Raw genomic sequence first — 27,508 nt, forward strand, 5'->3', positions numbered from 1 at the left:
CTTCTATGAATAAAATATTTTAGTAGAATCTTTTGCTAGAATAGCATGAACAAGTTTTATGATATTACTGCAAAGAATGAGACATTGATACTTAAAATGAACCAATATTCCAAATAAACTATCGTATCAACAGAGAGACCAACAATGTTTCTGGAGGAATTCTAGTACCGGGTTGACAGTAGCAAATAAGCTCTGATTTTATCTGCCAGGATACAAATACAAAAGCATATCCCATCAGTTCAGTCATAGATTTTCTGGGGTCCCTGTCCCAGAAACTGATGACTGAGATTAGGTTACACTTGGGTTTATACTTAGAGCTTCTTGGCGGGCTTCCTCAAAAACAGTATAAGGCCAGAGGGTAACCAATGTCAAAAGTGCTGGATTTGGGAAACATACAACACAGGCTACTTTTTTAATGTTTTTTTTTTTTTTTTTTTTTCTAGGGGAGAGAGAGAGAGAGAGACAACGTGAGCAGGGAAGGATCAGAGAGAGAGGGAGTCACAGACTCTGAAACAGCCTCCAGGCTCTGAGCTGGCAGTCAGCACAGAGCCCGATGCGGGGCTCGAACCCATGAACCGCGAGATCATGACCTAAGCGAAAGTCGGACGCCTAACCGACTAAGCCACCCAGGCGTCCCAACAGGCTACTTTTTTAATGAAGGACTCACTGGCAAGATCCACAGAATAGAGCATAAAAATTGGGGTTTTCATTCATGTCCAAAATTTGTAAAACAAAATATATCAATTTCTTTTATCTGAGAGAGAGAGCAAGCAAGAAAGCGAGTGCCCATGCAGGACAGAGGGAGAGAGAGAGAAACCCAAGATGTGGGGCTCAATCCCACAATCCTGGGACCATGACCTATGTCGAAATCAAGAGTCAGACACTGGAAGAGACTGAACCACTCAGCATCCCCCCCAAGAATAATGTTATTTTGCAACTTTTATCTTCTATATTGTGTTTAGCAATACTAAGTGTTTAAGTTTTAGGAACTATTTTCTACAATCTATCTCAAAATCTCTAATACAATCAAGAGCTCACAGAAAAGCCATTAGTAACTACTATTTCTTATTTTACAGTACCTTACAGAAAGGATGTGTATTTTTAGATTAAGGCACACTCTTTTTGCTCTGCTTAGCACATTTTCTGTGATCTTCAAAAATCAGACTATTAAATGACATATTGAAAATGTAACACTCACACTCCACCGATGACACGAATTGATCCAATTCCAAGAAAATCCCCGTTATTTCTTAAGAACTTAGGGACAGAATCTATGTGTTCACTAAACTCTCTGGCTTGTCCACAGAAGTGAGGTTTTTCATAAATAATAACCTGGAAGATTGAAAGAAAATTACTTAACATGCTCATAATTTAGAATAGGTACAAAACTCATTTACTTAAGTGAGACTAAAGACCCCAACATGAACAGGAACCACCATCAATTTTTTTCATTAATATTTATTTACAATATAGCACACTGTCTGATATTCATAAGGATTTATGTGAGTTATTACCATAAAGATATCTTAATAATATGTTTCTGTCATGAGTACACTGTTTGCTGCTTCTTATAATACTAACTGCTTCTCTGGTGACTGCCAGTCACTAGTAAGAAAGAGATACACAAATTCCTGAATTTAAATATGAAACTTCCTCATAAGAAATGATTGAAACAATTATGGTGTTTCTTTTTTCTTTTTTTATATTTGATTCATACGGGTGGGGAGGTAACTATAGTAGAAAACCCATTTCTAGCATTTCATTTATTTTAGATTTGGATTGGTCCAAGTAGGTCTCTTTCACCATTTTGGTGCTCTTTACTTCAGTTATATCTAACTTGTTTTCAAAAATTTTTATCATCATACAAACTGAAAAAAAAAAACCCTCGTAATACTGTTCCTGGTGTGTTCTACATACTAAATTTTCACAGGGTATTGTATTTGAAGTGATGAAGTTTTATTTGGTTTAATACTTTCTACATCTGCTGACCACACTCAAACTAAGAAACAATAATTCTTTGATGAGTAAGCCATCAACTAACATCTAAAAACTTGAAAATGTGACCATCTATGATAGCTATTTCATTCCTATGCCTCTACAACCTGTCAAACTGCAAATGTCCAAGGAAGGCCCAGCCTGTCACCCCTGAAGAAACAGACAGGAGTCACTCAGAGATTGTCACAGCTAATTCTGCATCTTTCAGGCCACTGGTTCAAAACTTCAGCTGCATGTTATCACAATCACCTGTGGAACTTTGAAAGCTTCTGCTTACACCTCAGAACAAAACAGTATCTCTGTGAGTGGAATATAGGAGAATTTTTTTTTTTTTTTTTTTTTTTTACAACTTAGATATGTATGACTCCAACAGACGGCTAAGGTATACTATGCTCAGATACTAAGTTTTATAAGATTCCACATATGTGATTAAGAGAATGGTGGTCAATTCCTTAAGTTAGGAAGGCGATCAAAGGGAGGATTGGAGGAGCTGGGTCTTGTTTTGTAGGACAGGAGAAGGATGGATGAATCTTTGTTTCCATGTCTACCTGTGGAAGTGCTATATACTAATTAAGCAGAGGTCTGCTTGCATCTTTGATCACTGCACTGGTTTTTTTCCTCTCTCTTTTCACACACGTTTTATAATTCCATTTCCTTTCCCAAACTGGGTTTAATCCTGGTGCCTCTACTATTCCCTTCAGATACTTATTTATTCTTACCAACTGACATCTCTCTGACAGGAGCTACCTACCGCTTCTTCTGATCACCTTTGATCTCCTTTCTGGGCATCACTCCCAAAAATCTGCTCGCTATCTCCACTGCAATGTCAAGCTGTCACCTCCCCAGTCCCTCCCCACCAAATCAAAAATCAAACCTATCACCTTTCCACCCTGTAGTAGCTGCTCATTGGGTCTGACTAAGTTGTCAGCAAGACCTCCATCCTTACATACTGACCTCCCTCTTCATCTCAGCATGGGTCCTCATTGATCATTCTGTGCAGTCACTTCCCACCACTCCAACATTCATTAGCTATGCATTTTTAGCATATATGTCAGTCATCATTTTTTTACTTTAATAGTCCAAAATATGTGAAGATTAATACTCAAACTTTTTAGCCTGCTATAAAAGTCTGTTTTAAGACTCACCTTTAAGTTCATAGGCATTTCCACTTTCAGTCCACCCTTAAGACAAGAAATTTTAATATTAGATACATAAAGATTTAGAATATCTGAAAGTAAACTAAGTGACGTATATAAGTTACATAAAAAGTCTAATTAGTAAAGATTACATACCAGTCAGCTTTTTAAGTTGTGGTAAATTTTAAAATTTAAGTACAGAACTCTACAGTAGTCAAAACAGAATCACACTGCTCATCGATGTAGATGGGGGAAGAAATTTTCAAAATATACTTTACAGATTAACCAGTACAAGTAAGTGCATGCAGCTAATGAAAGATTTAATCCCACTGCAGAGAGTCCCAAGAAATAGAGTGGAATTGCTGGATTTTAAAAAGTCTACTTTGGCAGAGTAGGTTTCCAAACCAATGACGCTACATTTCCTCCTCGGAACTGCTCAGGCTTTCTAAATTAGAGTGCTTCCCCTTCCAAGTTCCATCAACACTTTTTATCATACTTACAGTCTTTGTGACCTCAAGGTCGCAGAGCATAAAAGGTAACCCCTTCTTCACAAAAACTAATTCCAGAATTTCCGGTTTTTAATGCTACTCCACATTGTGGTATTTCTTAAAATTTCTTAGGTTTTCTTGGTTTTTATTTTTTTAAAGTCCAGAGCAACTGAAAAATGGTTTATCATTTTCACCTAACATTTAATTGAAGAGTTTGTCCTCAAATAAAAATGTTTGCAACAAAAATAAATACTGCATGCACTTATTATCTTTAAGAGAGCAACCACTGACAGATCTATTTATTATTAATGCTGTGCTTATCATTCATTACTGAAATGGAAAAGCATAATTTACTATAAAACAAATTCAGAACTTTATTCAAAATTTTTGCAGAATGGTACTTATAAGGAAATGGTATGCATTGTAATAAACTTAACACAAAGCAAATTCAGACATTTGTCTTCTAGAAAGTATTAAAATGTTTTCACACAGATATTGTCTGTAATATAAAGAAACGGAAAAATAACATAGAAGTTGCTGATCCAATAGTATACATACTCATTTCTTAAGAGAGAGATGCATGAGCAATCACCATAGCTATTTAATTTTGGACTCATGGGCATTTTGGAAAAATGCTTTTTTTAAAAATATGCTTACCATTTGAAGTGGATGCAATGATTTCATTTCTGTTGCAGAAATCTCAAAGAGCCCATGGTCTTCCTCCAAAACTGTAGCTTGTCCCTTAAAATTAATATCTGGGTAGGCAAGCCAACTAAATAAGAAATGAATAGTTTGTTAAAGGATAATAGGGATACTTTAGTCTTGTAAGAGTTAAAAGTAAAAAGGGGTACCAAAAAAAAAAAAAAAAAAGGCAAAAACCCAAACCAAAACAGAAAACCTTCATGGCAGAATTACAACTAGTAAAACACATTCAAAATGACTTCACTAGAGAGCATATTACAAGAATTAATGTGTTATTAAGTACTAACATTCACACACTGTCTTATAAGTCTATTACAGGTTTTCCAAGCCCTAAGCATTACTTTTCTTAGAATTTTCCAATATTTAAAAGGTGTGACACCTTTGATTCAAGTAGAATTGGAGGAAAAAACATTCTACTATGTTTTCTTCTTTTAAAGTCGGGCAACCAAAGGTAGAATTCTATAAGGCATTTTACACTTTTTTTCCATTAAAGCATTTTACATCTTTGACCCACATTTTTATAATCAATAATCAGTTCCTGCCTCAGGAACAGTATTTGAAATGAGATTCCCAAAAGATCCACTACCTTCTACCTAAACTTGGTAATTACAGACATATCTCATGGACAGGGTCAATTACTGGGTCTGTCCCAGAGCTTTAATCTATGGTTGGGAGAGACAAAGAAAGATGTCCTACAGTGACCCCTAACTTTTACAACAACCATCATCAGAGCAGATGCAAAGAGTGAGAGAAAAGGAACCTGTATTGAATTGGTATCACAGAGTCATGATCTGAGCTCATCTGGAAACTGAATTCAGGTTCTGGGGTACCTGGGTGGCTCAGTTACACATCTGACTTTGGCTCAGGTCATAATCTCACAGTTTGTGAGTTTCAGCTCTGCGTCAGGCTCTGTGCTGACAGCTCAGAGCCTGGAGCCTGCTTCAGATTCTATGTCTTCTTCCCTCTCTGTTTCTACCCTACTCACACTCTGTCTCTCTCTCAAAAATAAATAGAAATGCTAAAAAATAAATAAATAAATAAAAATGTATAAATTCAGGCTCAAAGTAGCACCAATAGTGCAAAAGATACCTCTGGAATCAGACAGGTTTGGCATCAGACCCATGCCCACCAGCTGGTAGCCTGAGACAAATTGTATAATTTCCTCATTTATAAAATGAGTATCTCCACCTGTCTTGCAGGAATAGAGTAATAAACAAAAGGCACCATGGGTCCAGCCCTGTGGAGGCACTCAATAACTAATGACACTGAGACACCCTTGAAATAGTTCAAACTCCAGATTTTTAGGTTGGGGACATGTTTTTATTTCTCAGTCCCAAAATTTGGTGAGTGAAAAGAAGATGGATGAATCTATCAAGAACTATGTCTGAGAATCTCCATCTCTTCCTGGAGCTCTACATCAAAGTCTTAACTGGATCCAAAGGAAGACAAAATCTGTTTTAATCCTTGCGACAGTCTTTTGAGTATCCAAGAGCATAAACTAAAACTTCACAGAAATGTATGTCACCTACTAAAATATGAAATAAAAACTTTGATGGCCATCAATTACTATAATAAAGAGAAACTGATACATACACTCCTGATTTCACAGTGAAGGACACAGATTTGGGGATATTCAGCTCTTCCAAATTGGGGACCGCTCTCTGTATATGGATAGGACAATATGCTGGGTCAGACTGTGGGCAAAGTTCTATCTCTGGAATGCTGCAATCCTGAAAAAAAAAAAAAAAAAGTCTTTGAAATCATCTGGACACACACACAAACCAGCATTCTCAATACCCTGAACATGCAATTACAATTATTCTCATTGTTCAGCTGAATTTCTTCTCAGAAACAGCATAAAGGAAATACTGTTTCACTTTACCAGTTTTTTAAAATGAATTATTGTAAGAAATTACATTAATGACATAAAAACTATAAAAATTAATTGAAAAAGTATTACTTAATTTTTTTGCTTTTTTTTTTTCCATAGTTTTTATTTATTTATTTTGAGAGAGACAGAGAGCAAGGAGGGAAGACGCAAGGAGGAAGGGAGAGAGAGAATCCCAGGCTGGCTCTGTACTGTTAGCATGAAGCCCAATGTGGGGTTCGAAGTCACAAACCCAGAGATCATCACCTGAGCCAAAACCAAGAGTCGGACACCCCTGCTTGGTTTTTAAATGTCTTGTTCTATTAAGCAATCAATGTTCAGTTACCAAACTATGTGAGTGCCAAAAGTCTTTAAGCCTTCCTTCTAGGAAGCATAACAAAGTCAAAAAGAGGAAAGGAATTAAATAAAAGCTAATCTCATGGGGGATATAAAAAATAAATAAGAGGGAGTCACACTACTCCGTCAGTATATTATCTAATTTACATTGACAAAGGAAGTAGGAATTAGAAGTGAGGGTAAAGGAAGTCTGTTTTCCTACTTTCCTACTTGTGGGATTCTATTTATTTTCTTTAATACAAGTTGGTTTGAAGAAGAAAGGCATTATAAAATTTGACCCTACACTCCATCACATACTGTCACCATGTCCTATGAAATCTCTCTTTAAAATTTCCCTTATATCTATCTCTTATCTATTCCCACTGTCAAGGCCTTTTATGAAGGCCAAGACATCAATTATGGGCCTATTCCATGAGTCAGGTATGAACCACACTTTATACAGCTGGGCTTGTTAGAACACCCCTTTCCTTATGACACTCCTTGGCTCAAGACACAAGCACATCAAATTTACATGTGTTTGTCTTCCTACAACATGGCACCAACTCAGAAACCCGTAGGAACCCCATACAACTCTTCGGTCATACTGGTATCTGTGCTAATCCTACTCCCTTTTTTATATGGTCTAAGTTTTATAAATTTTTCCTCCATTGTAACTAAATAGGGAATTTTCTATATTCTTAATTATGAAAATTGTCTAATCATCAGGTTGTAACTCAAAAAGATCCCATCTTTTCTTTGGAAATCAAAACTACAATTATTTTTCCCTCCTCTGAAATTAAAGATGTGCTTCTGTCTGAACACACAAACTCAGTAATCATGAGTGCTTAATTATACAACTGAAACTTTTAGTAGCATAATTCTCACCTAGGACATTGTGAAATTCAAGTGATTATGCTTTAATGAAACAGGTAAATGAATAACAGAGGTGATGTTTATTAGGCTGAATAATTCTATCTTGTATTATAATCAGTTCTGCAATTTATAACTGCATTTTAAAATTTTTTTAACCTTTCTGCAAACTGAGTTTTATTATTAATCATTCTTATTAATATGTACAAGCAAATTAATACATCTTATTTTCAGAAAGCTAATTCTAAAATGCAATACAGTAAAGAGGCATAACCTAAAATATCCTTTGAAGTATTAAAAGTATTTCTTTTTAAAATTTCATTTTACTTTTTTTTTTTTGAGAGAAAGAGAGCGAGCAGGAGAGGCAGAAGGGAAGAGGGGGAGAGAGGGGGAGGGGGAAGAGGGAAGAAGTGGAGAGAGATAGAGAATATCTTAAGCAGGCTCCATACCTAGTGTGGAGCCCAATGCACGGGGACACTCAACCGACAGAGATACCCAGGCGCACCTAAAATTTCATTTTGAAAAATAGCCAGAAATGTCCACAACAGTCACCTGTCAATCTTCAAGGCTTTTGTTTGCTATTAATAATAGAGTTCTATTAACATTATTTGAAATGCTGCCCTATTAATGTTCCCCCAGGGATGTAAAGTACAGTAACAGAATACATAACTAAGTGTCTCACACAAATAAGTTTCCTCTGCATTGTGTTACACAAACAATGCTTGGGTGGTGTACTTTAAAAGGGAAAAAGCTACAAGGCACTTGAGTCCGCCACAACAAAGAAGGAAACAGCATAATGGAAAAAGCATGGTGATGACTAAAAAATGGAAAATAAACAAAAAAAACGCTTATGTTCTCAACTCTCTTTGCCAGAGGACCAGGTTTTTCTCTAGTTAAATGAAAAAGATTTCACTGGTTAAGTTTCACCTTCTTCATGGGAGCTACTCTCACAGAAATAATGTCTCTTCCAAGACTTGATGGATGGAGGCAGTAACACTAACAACTGAAGGGTACTTTATAGTAATCTAGTGACAATAACAGTTTATTCATAGTGAATAAACTCTGCCCCCCCACAACTTTTCTAGTCATGTTATACTTTAAAAATACCTTGATGAAATTCTCAAGCTCAGGCAATTAAAACATTTTGTAGGAATGGAGACAAAACTATAGGAGAGAAACAGGGTAGGAAAGGATTACAGTTAACAAAAACAATTAAGAAAATATAATTGACTCCATCTCAATTACCATCAGTCCCTGATCTAACATCCGATCTCTCTCTTCTCAGTTAATTAATGAAGACAAAACCAAAATTTCTGACCAAGAAAAATGTTATGCCTTTAAAAAGAATATTAAATGCACAGTAAATAGTAATTTGCAATATTCATTTCTAGTAGCTGAGAAAAGAAACACCTGACTTTAGAGTTACTGCAATACTACCTCACCCCTAATTATTTCTGGGAGCAAAGATGACCTTTGAGCAGAACCTACACCTGCTGATAACTGATGGTGTCCTCTGCATCTATTTATAGCGAAGTGAAGACATCATAGAAGTATTATCGTTAAAGAACACTGAAGTTTTGACTACTCAGATTAGAGCAAATAAAAGACAATGAAATAAAATAAAGTTAGAATTGGGTTTAGGCCTAGATGAATTTGAAATCGTAATAATCACCATGACAATGAAGTTATCAATAGGTAAAATTTTGACAAGGTTGCAGATAGGAAAGTTTGACACCTGATTCTTATTTTGTAAAATATTTAGAAAAATGCTAATGCCTTTTCCATTCAATGCTCAATAGTTTTATTTTCCTTCCTCATTAAAAGGTGCTAGCCTGTTCAAGACATGAGAGCACTAACACTGCAATTTAAAACATAACTCCAGGGGCGCCCGGGTGGCTTGGTCGGTTGAGCGTCTGACTTTGGCTCAGGTTATGGTCTCGAGGTTTGTGGGTTCAAGTCCCTTGTTGGGCTCTGTGCTGACAGCTCAGAGCCTAGAGTCTGCTTCAGATTCTGTGTCTCCCTCTCTCTCTGCCCCTCCTCAATGCTTGCGCTGTCTCTGTCTGTCAAAAATAAACAAACATTAAAAATAAAATTAAAAAAGAAAAACAAAAAAATAAAGACTCCAATCACAAACACTGGAAGAAGGAAGAAATGCAAGCATTACTTACTCTTTCTCTTAATATAATTTAAGCTAATGGTGGATGTGCAAATATACATTTCTATATCCATATTCAACAGAAATGAATTTTTTACTTGATTTTATTGTGATTTTTTTTGGGTGGGGAGAAGGCTGCTGTTTTCATCAACTTACCTTTTTTTCCCCACTAGGGTTGGCATGATGCCTGACATTCTCTCTCTCTCTCTCTCTCTCTCTCTCTCACACACACACCTGAAGCTATTTAAATCTTAGAAGATTATACCTACACACTATTTATTTCAATCAATTTCTTGTAAGTTAGCTAATTAAATGAGCACTCTGAGGCTACTTGCTGAACTGACCTGCTTGCAGTTCGGATTTTCAATGCAAATGAACACCCTTGAGGCTGCAGCCAACAATCTCCTTGTGGCACCACCAACATTCACATCCGCATCTAGCAAAAGTGGCTCTGCCAAGAACTTCCTCACATCTCCCACCCGCCCACCCCTTGACTCTCTCAAGATTCCAATCAGGCGCCACCCCCTCCAGGGGAGGTGCCTCTTCTTTGAGCACCCCCAGGGCCCTGCAGAGCATGCTTCCCCTAGACTTGTAGCAATCTCAAGTATGAGTTCATACCTCACTTGTATTTCCACTCCTGTGCCTATCACAGTATAGGGTCCAAAAGCAGAACACATATTTGTGAAGACACAGGCTTATTTGAAGCTTTCCAGGAAGTATTAACTCGCACAAAGTTTATGCAGATACCCCTTTCATGGTGACATTTTTCTGGAAGCTATGTTTCCTTCTTCTGCCTACCATATGCAGCTATCAAGAGTTTAATAACATTGATCCAAATCACTGTGATAGGGTCTACCTCAATTTACTTTTTTAAGCATATAAACAAAAAACTTCATAACTTAAAAAAAAAATATGACTGTCTTATGATTATAATAAGTCATGTACTATTTTACTGCTGAAGGAGCTCTTAAGAATGCCCTGGAGAATTCTGTCCTTATCTGAGATCTGTCCTCTAAACCACTACAATACTTCCCACAAAATGTTTTATTATACTGAGAGACCTTCCTCATGTGAGTATTAAATAGTATTTTCTAAACAGAAAATAAAAGAGCAACACACTTTCCCTTCCTTTCTCCACCCTTCCTTCTCTGATTTCCTCTAAACACTCATACTCACCCATGTACTCACGCACATACTCCTACACTCAGGAGTGGAGATCTATACTAAAAAAAGATATTTGGAGATATCGGCTCTTTTCCTAAAGATGCCTGGTTGAGATATTCCTACTACTATTAAAAAATATATGTGTAGGGGCACCTGGGTTGCCCAGTCGGTTAAGCATCTGACTTCAGCCCAGGTCATTATCTCATGGTGCTTGAGTTTGAGCTTTACGTTGGGCTCTGTGCTGACAGCTCAGAGCCTGGAGTCTGCTTTGGATTATGTCTCCTACTCGCTCTCTGCCCCTCCCCCGCTCTTGCTCACTCTTTCTCTTTCTCTCCTTCTCTCAAAAAGAAACAAACATTAAGACATACATATATATCTATATCTATAGCTATATATAGATAGGTATATAAAGACATATATCTATCTATCTATATATAAAGACATATATATGTATATATATAATGCACAAATTCATTTTATGGGCCAGATTACAGGCAACATTTTCAATTATCATTCACTATAACACTTTATATGCATAAATTCAAAAGATTACCATCAATATAATGAAGACTGGTAAAATCAGCACAAATATTAGCAATCACTTCTAAACATCACTAGGCCAAAGTACAGCTTTACTACTTGACAAAAGAAAATAAATAGGGAGCCAGACCCGCGCCGGAACCATGTTTCGCAACCAGTATGATAATGATGTCACAGTTTGGAGCCCTCAGGGCAGGATTCATCAGATTGAATATGCGATGGAAGCTGTTAAACAAGGTTCAGCCACAGTTGGTCTGAAATCAAAAACCCATGCAGTACTGGTTGCACTGAAGAGAGCACAGTCAGAGCTTGCAGCGCATCAGAAAAAAATTCTTCACGTTGACAACCATATTGGTATCTCAATTGCGGGACTTACTGCTGATGCTAGACTGTTATGTAATTTTATGCGCCAGGAGTGTTTGGATTCCAGATTTGTATTCGACAGACCTCTTCCTGTGTCTCGTCTTGTATCTCTAATCGGAAGCAAGACCCAGATACCAACGCAGCGATATGGCCGGAGACCATATGGTGTTGGACTGCTTATTGCTGGTTATGATGATATGGGCCCCCATATCTTCCAGACCTGTCCCTCTGCTAACTACTTTGACTGTAGAGCTATGTCCATTGGAGCACGTTCTCAATCAGCTCGTACTTACTTGGAGAGACATATGTCTGGGTTTATGGAGTGTAATTTGAATGAACTGGTTAAACATGGTCTGCGTGCTTTACGAGAGACACTTCTTGCAGAACAGGACCTAACTACAAAGAATGTTTCCATTGGAATTGTTGGTAAAGACTTGGAGTTTACGATTTATGATGATGATGACGTATCTCCATTCCTGGAAGGTCTTGAAGAAAGACCACAAAGAAAGGCACAGCCTGCTCAACCTGCTGATGAACCTGCAGAAAAGGCTGATGAACCGATGGAACATTAAGCCATAAGCCAGTCTATATGTATATTATCAAATATGTAAGAATTTGATACATCAGGAGCACGTACTGATGACAATAATCTATACTTTGAACCAAAAGATGCAGGGTGGTCTTATGGTATGTTTTAAGAATCAGTCCAGATGTGTTTTTCCCAAGCCACTTCTCTGAAACCATATGATGGTATGCATTTTTCTTTGAGAGGGTCTATATAATCATTTTCTAGAAAGTATAGTTATCTGTACTAATGTTTTTATATGAAGAACACAGTGTCTTTGTGGTTTTAAAGACAACTGTGAAATAAAATTGTTTCACCTGCTGGTAAAAAAAAAAAAAAAAAGAAAATAGGAAAAACAAAACAAAATAAAAGGTTGTGTTACCTTTAAGACACGTTTGATAGAACCCAATACAAAGTCTCCTGGTGGATGTTTTCTGTTCTGAAGGATCCAATCACGATTTAACACCTTTTCTCCCTCTTCCAACACATATTTCTGACCCTGGAAATGTGGCTTCTCATATAAAATCCAGCTGAATATAAAAGCATGATTATTAATTAAGTTATAATTAATTTTCTAAGAAATGAGGCATAAAACGTTTAAGTTTTAAGTCTGTTAAGTCCACAGACCATCTTACCTACTTAACTTTCAAAACCTGAGTTATTTTTCACAATTAGTATATAAACCTATTTTTAAAACAATGACATATGCTAATTTAAATATAGACATAAGGCATAAAAGTACACACAAGTTGGGAATATTCCTGAACATAATCTATGCCTATGTTTATGTATGCCTGCACTTTCCAGATGGTATATATACAAAGCTATACATTTCTATTAAAAACAATAGCTTAACAATTCCAATTTTTAAGTAAAATGGGAGCACAGGTGTCCCATTTTATTGCATGAAGACAACACTATACCATATCACTTACATCATGAATACTGACCACTGGGTAACTGAGACTGGACAAAGAATTGTGGCTCCAGCATGTGCAAGGGAAATGGTCCATAACAAATGAGGTTTCCCCTCATTTTTACACCACACAAAGAATCCTTCACTTCTTGACCATGTGAGCTAGACAAATGACTTTAAGTATGTGGCCTTCACATTCCTTAGCCTCCCACAACTTTTGAACTTGCTTTCAAAGCTATGCTTCATTTAGCTGATGCCTTCAACTCAACTTGCCAAATCCATCCTGCTAATAATGTAGTTTCAGAATAGTATTAATTTCATATTATATATACATTAGGTCTTGCGACTTACGGCCCATTGGCTTTAAGCACTAAAAACACCCCATGTTTTCTGTCACAGTACATAAAGAGAACAATTAAATTATAAAACACTAATAATATTTCAAAATATTCTGTCAAAAACCAGAGGAAAGGGAATGTGACTTTAATAAAAAATACTAAAGGCATAAACAGTAAGAAAACACACTTAGTTGGGGGGAAAAGGCTACCAAAGTTTAAGAGATTTCTTACCAGCCCCTCACAACTTTTATCAGTACCCCATTCGGAAAGGACCATGATGTAGCATCGGGAATATTACAGTAGATCTCTTGCTTGTATTTACTTCCATGGAGATCATAGATAACCATCTGCAATATACAGAAAGCAGGCACAATAACTAGTTGTAAGAATGCATTTAAAATTCCAAAATCTCCTAGAAAATATCCTAAATATATAGAAGTAATTATTATTACAAATGCTAAGTCTTTGAGTAAAATAATCCCTCTTAAAGTCAGTTAAAAGTATTTAAAGTTCCCCAAACTGAAAGTAACTTTACTTTTTGTTTTCTAAAGTAAGCTCTATGCTCAATGTGAGGCTTGAACTCACGACTCAGATCAAAAATTGCATGCCAAAAGACTGAGCCAGCCAGGCATCCCTAAAGTAACTTTACTTTTCATATTTTATCTTAGATAATAAGAAACTTACGCTTACCTTCCCAGGTCTTGGGTTACACCTCAGAATCTGTTTGTCAACATTCTGAAAGAATAAAAGTGGAAGAAGTAAGTCTTAAGAAACATCAGCAGAAAGATCTATAGCTCACTTTCTTAGCAGTCACAAATCCAATTCATCACATATTTATTTAGGGACCCATTATATGCAAAGCACCCCTCTAGGTAGTACAAGAGGGGGAAGGGCAAATATAAGGGAAAATAATGTATTGTTTGTGTCCTCAAGGAGCTAATAGCTAGAAGGGAGGAACAAAATTTCACATGACTCTTCTAGGTGAAGGACTAAGTTAAACTCATAGGTAAAATAAAAAATGCTGACTTATGGACATCAAGGGGAATGGCACCAGCATGGAGGTGAGGTGATGGCACAGGGAGGTTCCCAAAAGGCTTGTTGGAGGAAATGATGGAGAAGACCTTGAAAAACAGGATTTTAATAAGTGGAAAAAATGTGGCAGGTTGGGGTCAGGGAGTAAAGAATTCCATGAAGAACATACTAAGGAAAAGTACAGTTGTAGGAAACACTGGGTGTATAACCAGAGCATGAGGAGACAAGGTTGCACAAACAAGATATGGGGGTGTTGCAATGCAGCGAAGATGTTCCACTTGACTTGGTAGGTGATGGGGAATTATTAAAGAAACAGTTCTCAAAATCTCATCCTTTGTTTTAAAAAGACTTTGCCTTGCAAACTATTCATTGGTATTCCAGGATAACTATTTGCTACTATGGCTATTCACGGTAAAGACACAGGCTTTGGGAATCGTAGAGAAAGTTCCATGATCTTGGGAATGCCAGAAAGAAAGTATCATGTTAAGTGAATATTCTATGTTAAAAGTTTAAATATTTCTAAGGCAAATAAAACATGAACTGAATTTCAAGACCTTTTCCAGCTGTAACGTTTTCAGCTTTTTCTTTCAATTAGGCTGTTTGCTGCCCCGCTTTGTATGAACAACATGATCAACTACTGATAGGATATTGTCGAGCGATTACTTAAAATATTTTAGAATACTAAGAAATATTTTACTGAGACACATAAGCTCAATGGAATGTAACAATTTCTCCATATACAGTGCCTTGAGAAATTCAGAATGCTGTCACTTAATTTCACTTGAAAACTAAATATTAGCAAAGAAGGGGGAAATAACTTGCTGCTCTCTTAATGCCATTTAAATTGTCTAAGCAGTTTCGCTTTCTCCATTTAACAGTCCAGCTAAAATACAGGGATTATGAAAAATTTCAAATAAAGGATAAAGTAAACTGATATATTTTTAAAAGAATCTTTACACAACTTCAAAACACTGATTTTCTTAATAAGCTTTTAGATCATTCCATGACCCAAAGCACTACTTCATTAGTTAATGATCAAATAACTTACCTCTGTGAATGGGCTTAATCTGCCTGAGACGTCCTGAGCATGGAAATATTTTGACACTGGTTCCTGAAAAATCCCAACAGATCTGGTTCCTTTGTCTGAGGAGTGGGAAGTCTGCAAATACTGATGATAAGCACTCTTTAAAGAAGAATGTAGTTTAGAAGTAAGGTCAGATTTTTGTAGAAATGAAGTCTTTTCTGGCCACAGACCAACTTGCAGGTTGGAGGTAGTAGGTTCATTTGACATTACATATGAATTCTTAGAGATTCCAGTCCTTTCCTGGTCATTATCAGGGTAAAATGTGATGGAAGGATCTGACAGCTTCAAAGTAATGGTTTCCTTCCTTCTAGCCCTCAGGCTTCCTTTATGCAATGGTTCCTCCCCCTCCTTCTCCTCTTCCTCTTCCTCTACCCCCTGTCTGTCTTCATCAAAATTCATCTTTAAACGCTCTGATACTGACTGGAGAAGGGATAAAACAGAAGAGGGCTGGCTTGCACTCTCTCTTGATTTTATAGAGCCATGGTGACCAGGTGAGACCTCGCTGGACAGAATGTCCTCCTGAGAGCTGTCATCCTCATAAATGGGAGACAAAGCTAAGGGGTAAATTTTGTACCTTTTGGCCTCCACTGATAAAAACCCTTCTGAACTATCACTATCGAATGTCCCACCTAATTTAGTGTCCTCTTCAAAATGATGGACAAGGTCAGTTCTGCTCTCAGACCTCTCGCATGTGACAACAGGCATGCTGTTAGCAGATGTATCGGCAAATAGGAGAGTGTGTGTTCTTACTTCTGTGGTAGCACACCTGTCTTCATCTTGAAGAGGCTCATCATATAATATAGTAAAGGAAGAATTTTCTTGTTCTTCCTGAGAAACAAAGGCTAAATTAGATTCTTCTTTTTCATCACTATAATTATAATCTCTTAGTTGGTTATCTACTGTAGTAACAGATATTCTTTTGTCTAGCTTTCCTATGGTACCCTCGGGTTGAAAATCCGGCACTGCCAAAGCTGGGTAGCCTTCATAATCCTTACTTAATGTAGGTGATTCATATCCCCGGAAATAGGAGGCAAGTCTGTTGTCACACGCTATCAGGCCTTCCTTTCTTTCAGGGGGCTCTTTCTCTATTTCTCCAATACTCTCTCCACCAGACTCTTGGGATGTTTTTTCAGGTTCAAATATGAGAGGCACAGCCTCTGCTTGTGTAACAGGAAATTCCAAACCTGTTCCATAGATTTTCTTAACATTTGCCATTGTAGATAATACTCTGTGTTTCCTGACGGTCTCATCAGAATCTTCTGGAGATATTCTTTCCATTTCTCTTGGAGAGGGCATCGACACACTCATTCCAACTGGCTCTTCATCCTCTGTCTTACATGCTTTTTCCACTGCTAAAAAGGCAGGTACTAAAGGTATCGTTTCAGTTTTCCCAATACCCCCTCCAGCAGCCTTCTGGTAAGGTATTTCCAACACAGGCCTTCCAGTCTTTTCAGTGATGCCCTCAGCATCTTTTTCATAGATATTTACCACTTCTAACGTAATGGGCATAACCTCACTTTTGTCCAGATCATCTTCAGCATCCCTTAGGTAAATATCTTCCATTTCTAATGTAACAGGTATCACCTCAGTCTCTGTAATATCCTCTTCACCATCCTCTGGGTAAATATCTTCCATTTCTAACGTGGCAGGGATCACTTCAGCCTTTTCAGTAACCCCCTCGAAGTCTTTTTGGTAGACATTTTCCATTTCTGACACAACCGACGTCATCCCGGTCTTGCCAACATCACCTTCAGCATGCTTTTGGTAAAGAGTTTCTAATTCTAATGCAACAGGTATCACCTCTGTCTTTGCAATATCCCCTTCGGCATCCTTCTGGTAAATATTTTCCATTTCTAATGTGGCAGGCATCACTTCGGTCTTTCCAGTAATTACCTCAGCATCTTTTTGGTAGGTATTTTTCACTTCTGAAATAACAGGCATCAGGTCAGTTTTGCCAAGATTTCCTTCAATATCCCTCATTTTATAAGCTTTTTCCATTCCTAAAATGGCAGGTAATCCCTCAGTTTTTCCAATATACCTCTCAGCATCCACTTGGTATACTTCTCTCACTTTAAAAATGTCAGCTGTTGGCTCAGTTTTTGTGACATTCAATTCGGCATCCTTTTTATGTGCTCTTCCCATTTCTAACATAGGAGGGACTTTCTCATATTTCATAATATTCAATTTAGCATCTTTTTTGTTTGTTTTTCCCAATTCTAACATCGAAGGTCTAAGCTCCATTTTTCCTATATTTACTTCTGTGTCTTTTTTGTGTACTTTCCCTACTTCTGACATTGTAAGGAGTGTGTTTTTATTACTCTGTCCTGACAAGCTTTTTTCAGATATACACACAAGACTATCAGAAAAACTGCTCTTGGATGTCCCAGGTACATGGATGTCATCATTTGCAAATGGAGGCCATTTGAAATTTAATACAAGACTTTTTGTATCCTCTGCTCCAGTTTTGTGATTATCCACACACTCTATTTCCACTCTATCTTTAGAGTCCTCTTTGAAAAATAAATGTGTTTTTACCTTATCATCTAACCCTTTACGGGGTGTGTCTTCGGCTAGTAAAACAGTATCTGATTCCTGCAAATTTATCCTATCGGACTGTCCAGCTCCATTTCCAGAAAGTGGGGATTTTTGGTAGAGAACAATTTCTCTTCCTTTAATTGACTCTGTGTCCTTAACTAAGTTACTTACAGAGAAGAATCTACCTAATATTTTATTCTCACTAATTTCACATGTGCTTTGATTTGCTGCCTGTTCAGACACTAAGAACTCCCTTAATGTATCATGTGGCTTAACACTATCATTGTTCAGAATTTCTGAAGTATTAGCCTGAAGTTCAGAATCCCGGGTATCCTCAGTATCTTCAAAAGCATCACTTGTCAGATTTTCTTGGGCTGAATAAATAATCTCACTGACTAATTCCCTAGCCTGATCTTCTAACAAACAAGATAAATTCATTCTATCAGAATCAAAAAGGAGACTCTTCTCACCAGCTGTAGGTGAAACACAGACCTTTTCTTCTCGGACATCTGACCTGCTTTCCATGCCCTGCTCTTCCAAATGCTCTGTTAGCTGGATCCCTGTCAGTGTCACTTCTGACAGGTTTTTCTCAGGGATGTCTTCTTTCAGAGTACCTGGATTCATTATGCCGTCTATGGCTATATGCTCCTGGCAGGTATCAACTATGTGTTTGGATTTTAATTCTTCCCTGACAGAGATAAAAATTTCACCAATCAATGTATCAGCCTTTTTAAGTAAACCACTTCTGAGGTCCAAAAGTTGGTCATGTGCTTTTCTCCTTGCTTTTGTGTGCTCAGCAGAGGCTTCAGAACACTGCTGGCTTGAGCTGTTAACTGACGCTGGAGCCCCAGCAACTGCTCCAATCTCTGCTTCCATGGGATTGTCAAATTGGGCAGCAGTTGGGAAATCAAGAGACATCTTCCCAGTAGGATTCCCAAAATGTTCGTGAAAAGGGGTCACTTCTGCCCCTGTTGGGACAGATGTTTCAAATTCCAAATAAGACCTATTAGGGTGCAGCAGGTTAGTTAAAGAGGCACCTTCATGTGTGGCATCTATGGTAACTTTTACAGAACTGAATTTGTTTTGGTGATTATGTGAGCTTAAAACCATGCTAATTTCTTCAGCATTACCAGAGGGGGACATGCTATCAATACTACCACTTAGAGAATGAGTATTCTCTTTATTTCTGTGAGATAAGGCTTTCTTTTCTGATGTCAGCACAGGAACATTGTGAAAGTGTGAATCCTCAGATGCAAAAGCCTTTTTTCCCAAACTTTTATCAGAATCCAGAAAAGGTGAATTTACTTTTGTGCTGTCAGTTTCTTGGAATTGTGGGGAAGCAGTAGTTAAGCTGAGTTTTGCCATTTCTGAGAAACCAGAAATCTTTCTAGTCCCACAAATATGTGAAGGTTGATGAATCACATAAGCATTGGCTTCATAATTCTGTGCCATTTGCCTAGTTACTTTTTCATCATGAACAGGAGGTAAAATCTCAGATACACTACCTTTGGGAAAACCAGGGGGATAAACTAAGGCTTTTGCCTCTGTTTCGGGCATACCTTGATATTTGGAGGCAGGAAGAGAAACCTCAGTTTGACAATGGTCTTTAAGCCCAGCAGCTGAATATTGCTCTTTAATCTCCTGATGACCCATCGATTGAAAACTTTTGTCCTGTTCAACCTCTAGGGAAGTTAATTCTGATAAAATAAGCTTTCCTGGAACATCTGTAACTTCAAATGGAGAAGAAATCTTATCCTGAGAAATATCTCTGGGCTCTGTTTGGGAAACAGTGATCTTGGAGAAGGCTATAGATTTTTCCCTTACAGAATGCAACTCCACAGGAACACTGTTCTGACCACCAACTTCCATCTTTGATAAAATTTTGGCAATGTCAGGTTCGGCTTCCAAGGAAAGAGAACCAGACTTCTCTGTAGTGCTCTTATTTGCTCTAGTGTTTGAAAGCACCAATTCTTCTTCAGCAGGGCCTTGAGATGAAATGGAACTGTTGTCCTCAGAGAGGCTTTCACACTCCAATCTTGAGTCGACTTCAGGTACATGAATGTCTCTGGCTTTAAGATCTAGTGGAACCTGGCAATTTTCACCTTTAGGAAAAACTTCCTTGGACTCAAGAGTTGCAGATACATGCTTCAGATGAAGGCAAGCAGAAGTACTCTTCCCATCTACTGCCTCAACACGATTTGCCACATTTTCTTCTTGACACTTACTGGGCTGACTGGAAATATCAACAATGCTGATATCCCCAGTTTCAGTGAGCACCGAACACTCATCCTTTATAACAGGAATATCTAACTTGCTAGGCATACCAACTCTGGAAACAAAGGTGGGAGATGAAGTATTGAAATCTGATTTTTTACAGTCAAGGATATGAGGTGTTCTGACATCAAGTGATGCTTTGGCTTCTTGAAGACTCTCCGCGTCAAGAGGAGATTCTGAAATGTGATTTCTGTTAGGTTCAAAATTCAGTTCAGGTGCTATTCTATTTTCTAAGCACGCTACAACTACTGATTCGCTGATGTGTTTTCCAGAGGCAGGATTGTTTTGATTTATTCCAACCATGTGAGGCGTTTTGCCATGTGGCCTAAAACTGGATCTTTTGGATTCTGTTACAAACAACTGGTCAGTATCTTTGGGTAATGGCTCAATTCTACATTCTGGAGCTTTTATGTGACTTGAAGCTGTGGATTCACTAACCAAGGTGCCTTCTATTTCTTGTCTGATTTCTGTAGCAGTCAAATTTTTCTGTGAGTCTTGGGAAGACAGTATATCTCCTTCACTTATAGGTTCTGTGTCTGTCACAGCATGTCTCTGAAGAGCTGTGGTGCTGGTGTGACTGTCAGCCCACTTGGCTGAGTTATCAATGGCTTGCTTGTCAGAACACTTACTTTCTGGCAACTGCAGCTCTTCATGCCTAATGGACTTACTTGGACTCAGCAAATCTGCACTGTCCTGTTTGGTAGTGTCACTCCCATCAGGTTTACTAGAAGAGAAGTCAGAAACAGCAGGGCTCTCATGCTCAACACGTTCTTCTCTTTGCACCCATGTCCCGTCACTCATCACTGAGCTGTCTTTCTTTATCGTAGTTTCTGTCATAGTTACCCCCTGAAAATCTGGACTGCAAGGAACTCGGCTACCGCTCCTTCCTGTAAACAATGCTGAGCATACCAAACTTCTATCAGTCTGAGAAACTGGTGAACAGCTTAAATGGTGTTGTGAGTCAGATTCACTGGCAGCGGAGCTGGAGTTAGTCACAGAAGAAGGGGATGACCTACTTCTCACAGGTCCCCCAGGATCATTTTTATTTAAAACATTCATAGACGCAGCAGTATTGGGCAATTCTGGACGGTCCGTCAGATGGCTTTTTGTGTTAATATTTATTTTGCTACAGTCAGAGTCTTCTAACAGGCCTTCAAGCAAATGTCCTTTCACAGATATGTCTGTACTAGCTGATGACAATGACGACACCATCCTAGCCTCAATGTCGCTTGTACAATGGATGCTTGTACTAGAGTCAGAACTTTCATTTTCTCTGTCCAAGGGATTCACAGTTTCCAATGAAGTCTGGTGCTTCAAATATTTCCTCATTTGTCTGGGGCCTCGATATGTTGCATATGTTACTGAAGGCCTCTCTGGTTTACTATCCAGTTGTCTGTAAAAAGAAAGAGCACAATAATATCATGAAATATAGTAACACTTAACAGTAATCCTAGAAGTTATGATAAAGTGTATCTTTTAAATACTCCTAACAAGTATTCAACTGGAGAAAGAAATCCTAAAATGTTTTAGTTAAACCTGTCTTTACTAAAAATAATGAAGATTTGACAAGGAGCATGTGAACATCAAGGCAGCATGAATGTTTGAGCTCCTTACAACAATTCCCTCTTTTAAAACAATTTTTTGTTAACATTTCTATTCAATTTTGAGAGACAGAGAGAGACAGTGTGTGAGCCATGGAAAGGTATAGAAAGAGGGAAACAGAATAAGAAGCAGGCTCCAGGCTCTGAGCTGTCAGCACAGAGCCCAACACGGGGCTAGAACTCACGAACCATGAGATTATGACCCGAGTTGAAGTCAGACACTTAACTGACTGAGCCAGCCAGGTGCTCCAAAACCATTCCCTCTCACCTGACTACCTACATCTCTTTCACAGTGGTGAATAGAGAGAAAGTGGGCTGACAAGTCCAAGGCCTGGGTTTTAGTTACAATCTCAAAGACGTGTCTGACCAGAAAGAACCACACTGCCTTACTGCCTCATACTGGTACAATTCATGGATATGTCACTGATTTATCCACCATGTCAGAGCACCATAGTAAGCTTCTCTTCCTTTACTCTTAGATATAAATTTGAATGGCAACTTCGAGCACATAGGAGAACTTTTAAAGGAAAACAACTAGTAAGATGTCTAACATCAAGCACTCAGCATATATTTGTTAACTCAATGACAGAATTGCCTTAAAAATCCTATGAATTAAGTTCTTCAATTAGTGTAGTATTAAACTGCTTGGATAAATGTATGAATCAAAAGGGACTTCTAGAAAAAGCTCTCTACTTCTTCTCAGCCCCAGCACAAAGTTCCTGAGGCTCTCAGCATCCAACTTCCTTTGAAGAATCTATTGCTGGGAGTTCTCATGCTCTCTGATGCTGCCTAATAGCCCTTGACACACACCATTGTCTTCCCCTCAATTCCAGCCCCAGAGAGAAACTCCAATGTCTAAGACTCAGTTCACAGGTCATCTCCAGAACAAACAGATCCCAGGGCCCCTTTCCTGCTAACATGGGCAGTTAGCCTCTGATCTGTGGGTGAACAGAGCATTTGCCATATCAAACTATAAAGATCTAGGCACTTAATGTATTTTTGTCACTTGCCTTGTGGATATTTGAAGGAAGACACTGTGTCTTAATCATCTTTACATTTGTAAATGCCCCCCTCCCCAAATTTGGCAAATGGTACATATTTACTAACTTTTGGGCGATGAATGACTAAAATAAAGCAATAACTGTAAATGCTTAATGTGTAATTTATTCCAGACTGTCTTCATTGTTATAGATTATATAAAAGTTTTTTAAATTCTGAACTCTAGATTCATTTTACTATCCTGACACTAAAAATGTATGGCAAAAATATCTGATGTTCTATTTTTCTTTAAAAAATTTTTTTTAATGTTTTATATATTTCTGAGAGAGAGAGAGTGTGAACAGGGGAGGGTCAGAGAGGGAGGGAGATACAGAATCCAAAACAGGCTCCAGGCTCTGAGCTAGCTGTCAGCACAGAGCCTGATGCGGGGCTCGAACCCACGAACCATGAGATCATTACCTGAGCCGAAGCCCGACGCTTAACTGACTGAGCCACCCAGGAGTCCCTATTTTTTTTTCAAACTAAACATAAAATTAACAAAACATTATAGAATGCACATGAGTAACTAAGAAATCCAGTCGCTAGTATTTCAATATCTAAAATAATACTTTTTCTCCCCTACTTTAAAGCAGTAATATTAAGAACACTAGACTCACCTATATGATAAAACAGAAAGTAAACCTCCTCTGACATGTCAAATTTTTACCAACTGTGCCCCTCACATATTTTTTGAATTTTAGCTGAAATAATGTATTTCAATCTATATAATTGCTGGTCCCCGAAATCCTATCACACTGCTATTGTAAAAACTTGTATTGGTTACATGCATATTTTTACTGTCCATTACAAACAGCTAAAGGAGATGACTAGGGAAAAGTTTTGCCTTATGAAAATGGTTTTAGCTGCAGCATGAGTGTCATGCTAGATCAAAGGCTATTATGAAACAAACTAAAAAATGAATAAGGTAATTGTGTATGAAAACGTGCAGAGAAAAATACATACAGGTAGAGTAATACATACAGGTAAAGTAATGTTATTGGTGAAATCTGATATCAAAATATATTAATTATTCAGAAGACACAAGAGCCTTCAGAGCAAGATATAAAGATCCAGAAACCCAAATAAATGAAAAGAAATTTTTGGTCATTTTTTTCTTTCAAAGCTTTAACGTTTTATATTTAAAATCTACTCTCAACAGGCTGCAGTATTTTTTCCCTCAAAAGATAAAATAATTCTGAAGAAGTGCATATACAAAGAAATGTACATCATGTCCAAAGAAATAGGAAATAAGATAGGAATCAGAATTTAAGTAAACTGACATTCTCTTACTATCAACTCCCTCCTAAAGAGACCTTAGGACATTTTATCATGCATCAAATCAATAATGCACCTTTTGATCTGAAAGGGCTTCTAATAAAATAAACCATATAGAAAAATCCATTACATGTCAACTCACTGTTATAATGCCTTTTGGTAGTTTTGGAGTCCTTTCAGGGGCAAGGGGAATCATTTTTCTCCTTTTTTAAAAGACTTACTGGATACTTTCAACTAAAATGATTACACTGATTTATAGGAAGTAGTTTAAATTTCTAACTAGATAATCTCCTGCAGCACCTGGTGAAAATGTTATATACCTGAAACTAAAATATACATTGCTTATACTGAACTACTATATTATCATGTTTAAAGTGCTGAACATCAAAGTTTCAAGCTTAGCTTCATGTACTGTAATTAGTTGTGTCAGGTACTGATGAGCTACACTCCCTCTTTTTAAAAGATTAGTCATGTCGCCAATGTAGCCTGTTTTCTATAACATTCTTTCTCAGGTTGAAGTTGAGTCTCCATAATTGAATAGTGTAAGAATATAAAACTGTCCTTTAATTGCTAAGTTTTTGCCTGGTAAATTAAATAGAAAACTGAAATATCAAAAACATGGAACTTTAAAAATAAAATCTGAAGATGGAAAATAAAACAAAGATATTTTTTACAAGCTGTACAGAGGAAATGGAGTATTAATTTCACATATTATATAAATTGACCATGGGATCTACAGCTTATCCTACACAAAGTTATATGATCCTAACAGTAGAACAAAGTAAGACAGGCTCTCTGCTCCTCTCCATTTGACAGACAGCCACATTTTCTTGTACAGTGACAGATTTATCTCTGAGACTTGATGGTAAAGGCTAAAGTAAATGGATTTGGCTGTATTGGTGTCTGATCACAAGGGCTGCTTTTAACTCTGGCAAAGTCGATACTGTTGCCACCAATGGCCTCTTTGTTGACGTCAATTATAGGATCTACATATTCTGGTGTGATTCCACCCATGTCAAACTCAATGGCACAGGCAAGGCTGAGAATGTGAAATTTGTCAGCAATGCAAAGTCTATCTCCATCTCCCAGGAGTAAGACCTTGCCAACATCAAATGGAGAGATGCCAGTGCTGAACATGTTGTGGAGTCCAATAGTGTCTTTACCACCATGGAGAAGGCTGGAGTTCACTTAAAGGATGGAGCCAAGAGGGTCATTGTATCTGTCCCTCTGTTGATGCTCCCATGTTTTGATGAGTGTGAACTATGAGAAGTAGGACAAAGCCCTCAAGATCGTCAGCAATGCCTTCTATACTACAGCTGCTAGGCCTGTCTGCCCCATTTCATCCATGGCAACTCTGGCATAGTGGAGGGACTCAAGACCACAGTCAATGCTGTCAGTGCCATCTAGCAGACTGTGACAGCCCCTTTGTGAAGCTCTGCTGTGATGGCCTAGGGGCTGCCCAGAACATAATCTCTGTTTCTATTGGCACTGTCAAGGTGGTGGGCAAGGCCACCCCTGAGCCAAGTGGGGAGCTCACTGGCATGTCGTCAGGTGTCCTTATCCCCAATAGATCAGTTACAGATCTGACTTGACACCTGGAGAAAGATCCCAAATACAATAACATCAAGAAGTTAGTGAAGCAGGTATTGGAAGGTTGTCTCCTGCATCTTTAACAGAATCCCCACACCTTCGATGCTGGGATTGGCATTGACTTCAATGACTACTTTGTCAAGCTCATGTCCTGGTACAGTAATGAATTTAGCTACAGAAACCAGTGGTGGACCTTATGGTCCACATGGCCTCCAATATCCATGAAGTAAGAGCCCCCTGAACCACAAAGTCTATTAAGAGCACAAGAGGAAGAGAGAAGGCCTCAGCAGCTAGGGAGTCCTTGCCTCAGCTCATTCCCAACATAGAGACTGTCCTGATCTGGACGTTGATGTTTCCATCCCAGGCTCCTGAAACTTGTCATGTATCACCAATAAAATACACTGTACCCAGAACAACAGAAAATATATAGAGAGAAAGAGAGTGAGAGAACAAAGTAACATACCTAGACATTTCAAATATTTAAGGAAGTAGACATACATACATATTGGAAATATGAACAGGTTTTATGCATTTTAGCCCAATATATACCTACCTATCATGTGAAGATTTATTAAGCCTCTAGGTACCAAACATACCTGTATTCCTTTCTGTACATATTCCATATACTTGCTATTTCAAAGGTCAACCAAAGACATGTGTCATTCTTCAAAGGAAATCCTAAATAGCAGCCTAAAAATAATAGCCTTAGAGGAAAGTATCTAACTCACTTTAAGAAAGTATGATTAAGCTACCTTTTCTGCGTTAAGATATATTTCCTTTCAAATTACAGTTAAGAATATCTTCCCTCTTAACAGGGAAGGCTTCTAACTTTTCCATATAAAGAAAAGCTGTGAATCCAGCAATTTGTTTTTAATCACAATAAAGCTTTGACAGAAAATCTTTTCATGATGGATATGAATCTGTTGAAAACATAATCATACAACTTTAACATTTTTTTTTAATGTTTATTTATTTTTGAGGGAGAGACGAAGACACAGCATCCAAAGCAGGCTCCAGGCTCTGAGCTGTCAGCAAAGAGCCCGGTGGGGGGCTCGAACCCACAAACCATGAGATCATGACCTGAGCCGAAGTTGGACATTTAACTGACTGAGCCACCCAGGCACCCTAAACTTGAACTTTTTAAAGATTTCAACCCGGGGCGCCTGGGTGGCTCAGTCAGTTGAACATCTGACTTCGGCTCAGGTCATGATCTCACGGTTTGTGGGTTCGAGCCCCGTGTCAGGCTCTGTGCTGACAGCCAACTCGGAGTCTGGAGCCCGTTTCAGATTCTGTGTCTTCCTCTCTCTCTGACACTCCCCTGTTCATGCGATCTCTCTCTCTCTCAGAAATAAATAAGACATTTAAAAAAAATTAAAAACAAAAAAAGATTTCAACCCAACAGTGAAGTAGTTTCCTAATAAAGTACACTGGAAGCATAAGCTAATGTATGGAAAACAATATAAAAGATGTTACCAAACAGGTTTAATGAAAGGTTTTGTTGATATTAAAAATGAAATTTTTATGTTCATAGTGAACATAAAAACAGTTACAAAGCTGTTTATTACTTTTAATTAAGTGAAGATCAAATAATTTATAACTTTTGAACAGGATATTTTTTAGAACACACTTCAAATTATAGGTAAT

At 37.8% G+C, this 27,508-nt stretch overlaps 2 protein-coding genes across 3 annotated transcripts in view; one reads left to right on the top strand and one right to left on the bottom strand.

The window, feature by feature from the left end:
* The window catches only part of CRYBG3 (crystallin beta-gamma domain containing 3), a 112,503-nt gene that overhangs the window by 45,911 nt on the left and 39,084 nt on the right, over nt 1-27,508 (bottom strand). For both annotated transcript variants that reach the window (XM_039221995.1, XM_039221993.1), the window contains 8 exons: nt 15,516-21,753; nt 14,126-14,170; nt 13,667-13,782; nt 12,564-12,711; nt 5,915-6,051; nt 4,277-4,391; nt 3,141-3,176; nt 1,199-1,332 (listed from right to left, as the gene is read on the bottom strand). In XM_039221995.1, coding sequence (XP_039077926.1) covers nt 1,199-1,332; nt 3,141-3,176; nt 4,277-4,391; nt 5,915-6,051; nt 12,564-12,711; nt 13,667-13,782; nt 14,126-14,170; nt 15,516-21,753 — 6,969 coding nt within the window. The remainder of the gene's footprint in view (nt 1-1,198; nt 1,333-3,140; nt 3,177-4,276; nt 4,392-5,914; nt 6,052-12,563; nt 12,712-13,666; nt 13,783-14,125; nt 14,171-15,515; nt 21,754-27,508) is intronic.
* LOC120223772 (proteasome subunit alpha type-1-like) lies at nt 11,382-12,221 on the top strand. Its single transcript, XM_039222003.1, has one exon. It carries the CDS (start codon nt 11,397-11,399, stop codon nt 12,186-12,188), a length of 792 nt encoding a protein of 263 aa, XP_039077934.1. The 5' UTR covers nt 11,382-11,396; the 3' UTR covers nt 12,189-12,221.

The sequence above is a fragment of the Hyaena hyaena genome, unplaced genomic scaffold, assembly GCF_003009895.1.
Source record: "Hyaena hyaena isolate Hyena2069 unplaced genomic scaffold, ASM300989v1 scaffold_1040, whole genome shotgun sequence".
Classification (NCBI taxonomy): domain Eukaryota; kingdom Metazoa; phylum Chordata; class Mammalia; order Carnivora; family Hyaenidae; genus Hyaena; species Hyaena hyaena.

Bases quoted from the DNA above. Each gene is read 5' to 3' on its own strand.
- LOC120223772 (XM_039222003.1), top strand. From the start codon at position 11,397: ATGTTTCGCAACCAGTATGATAATGATGTCACAGTTTGGAGCCCTCAG.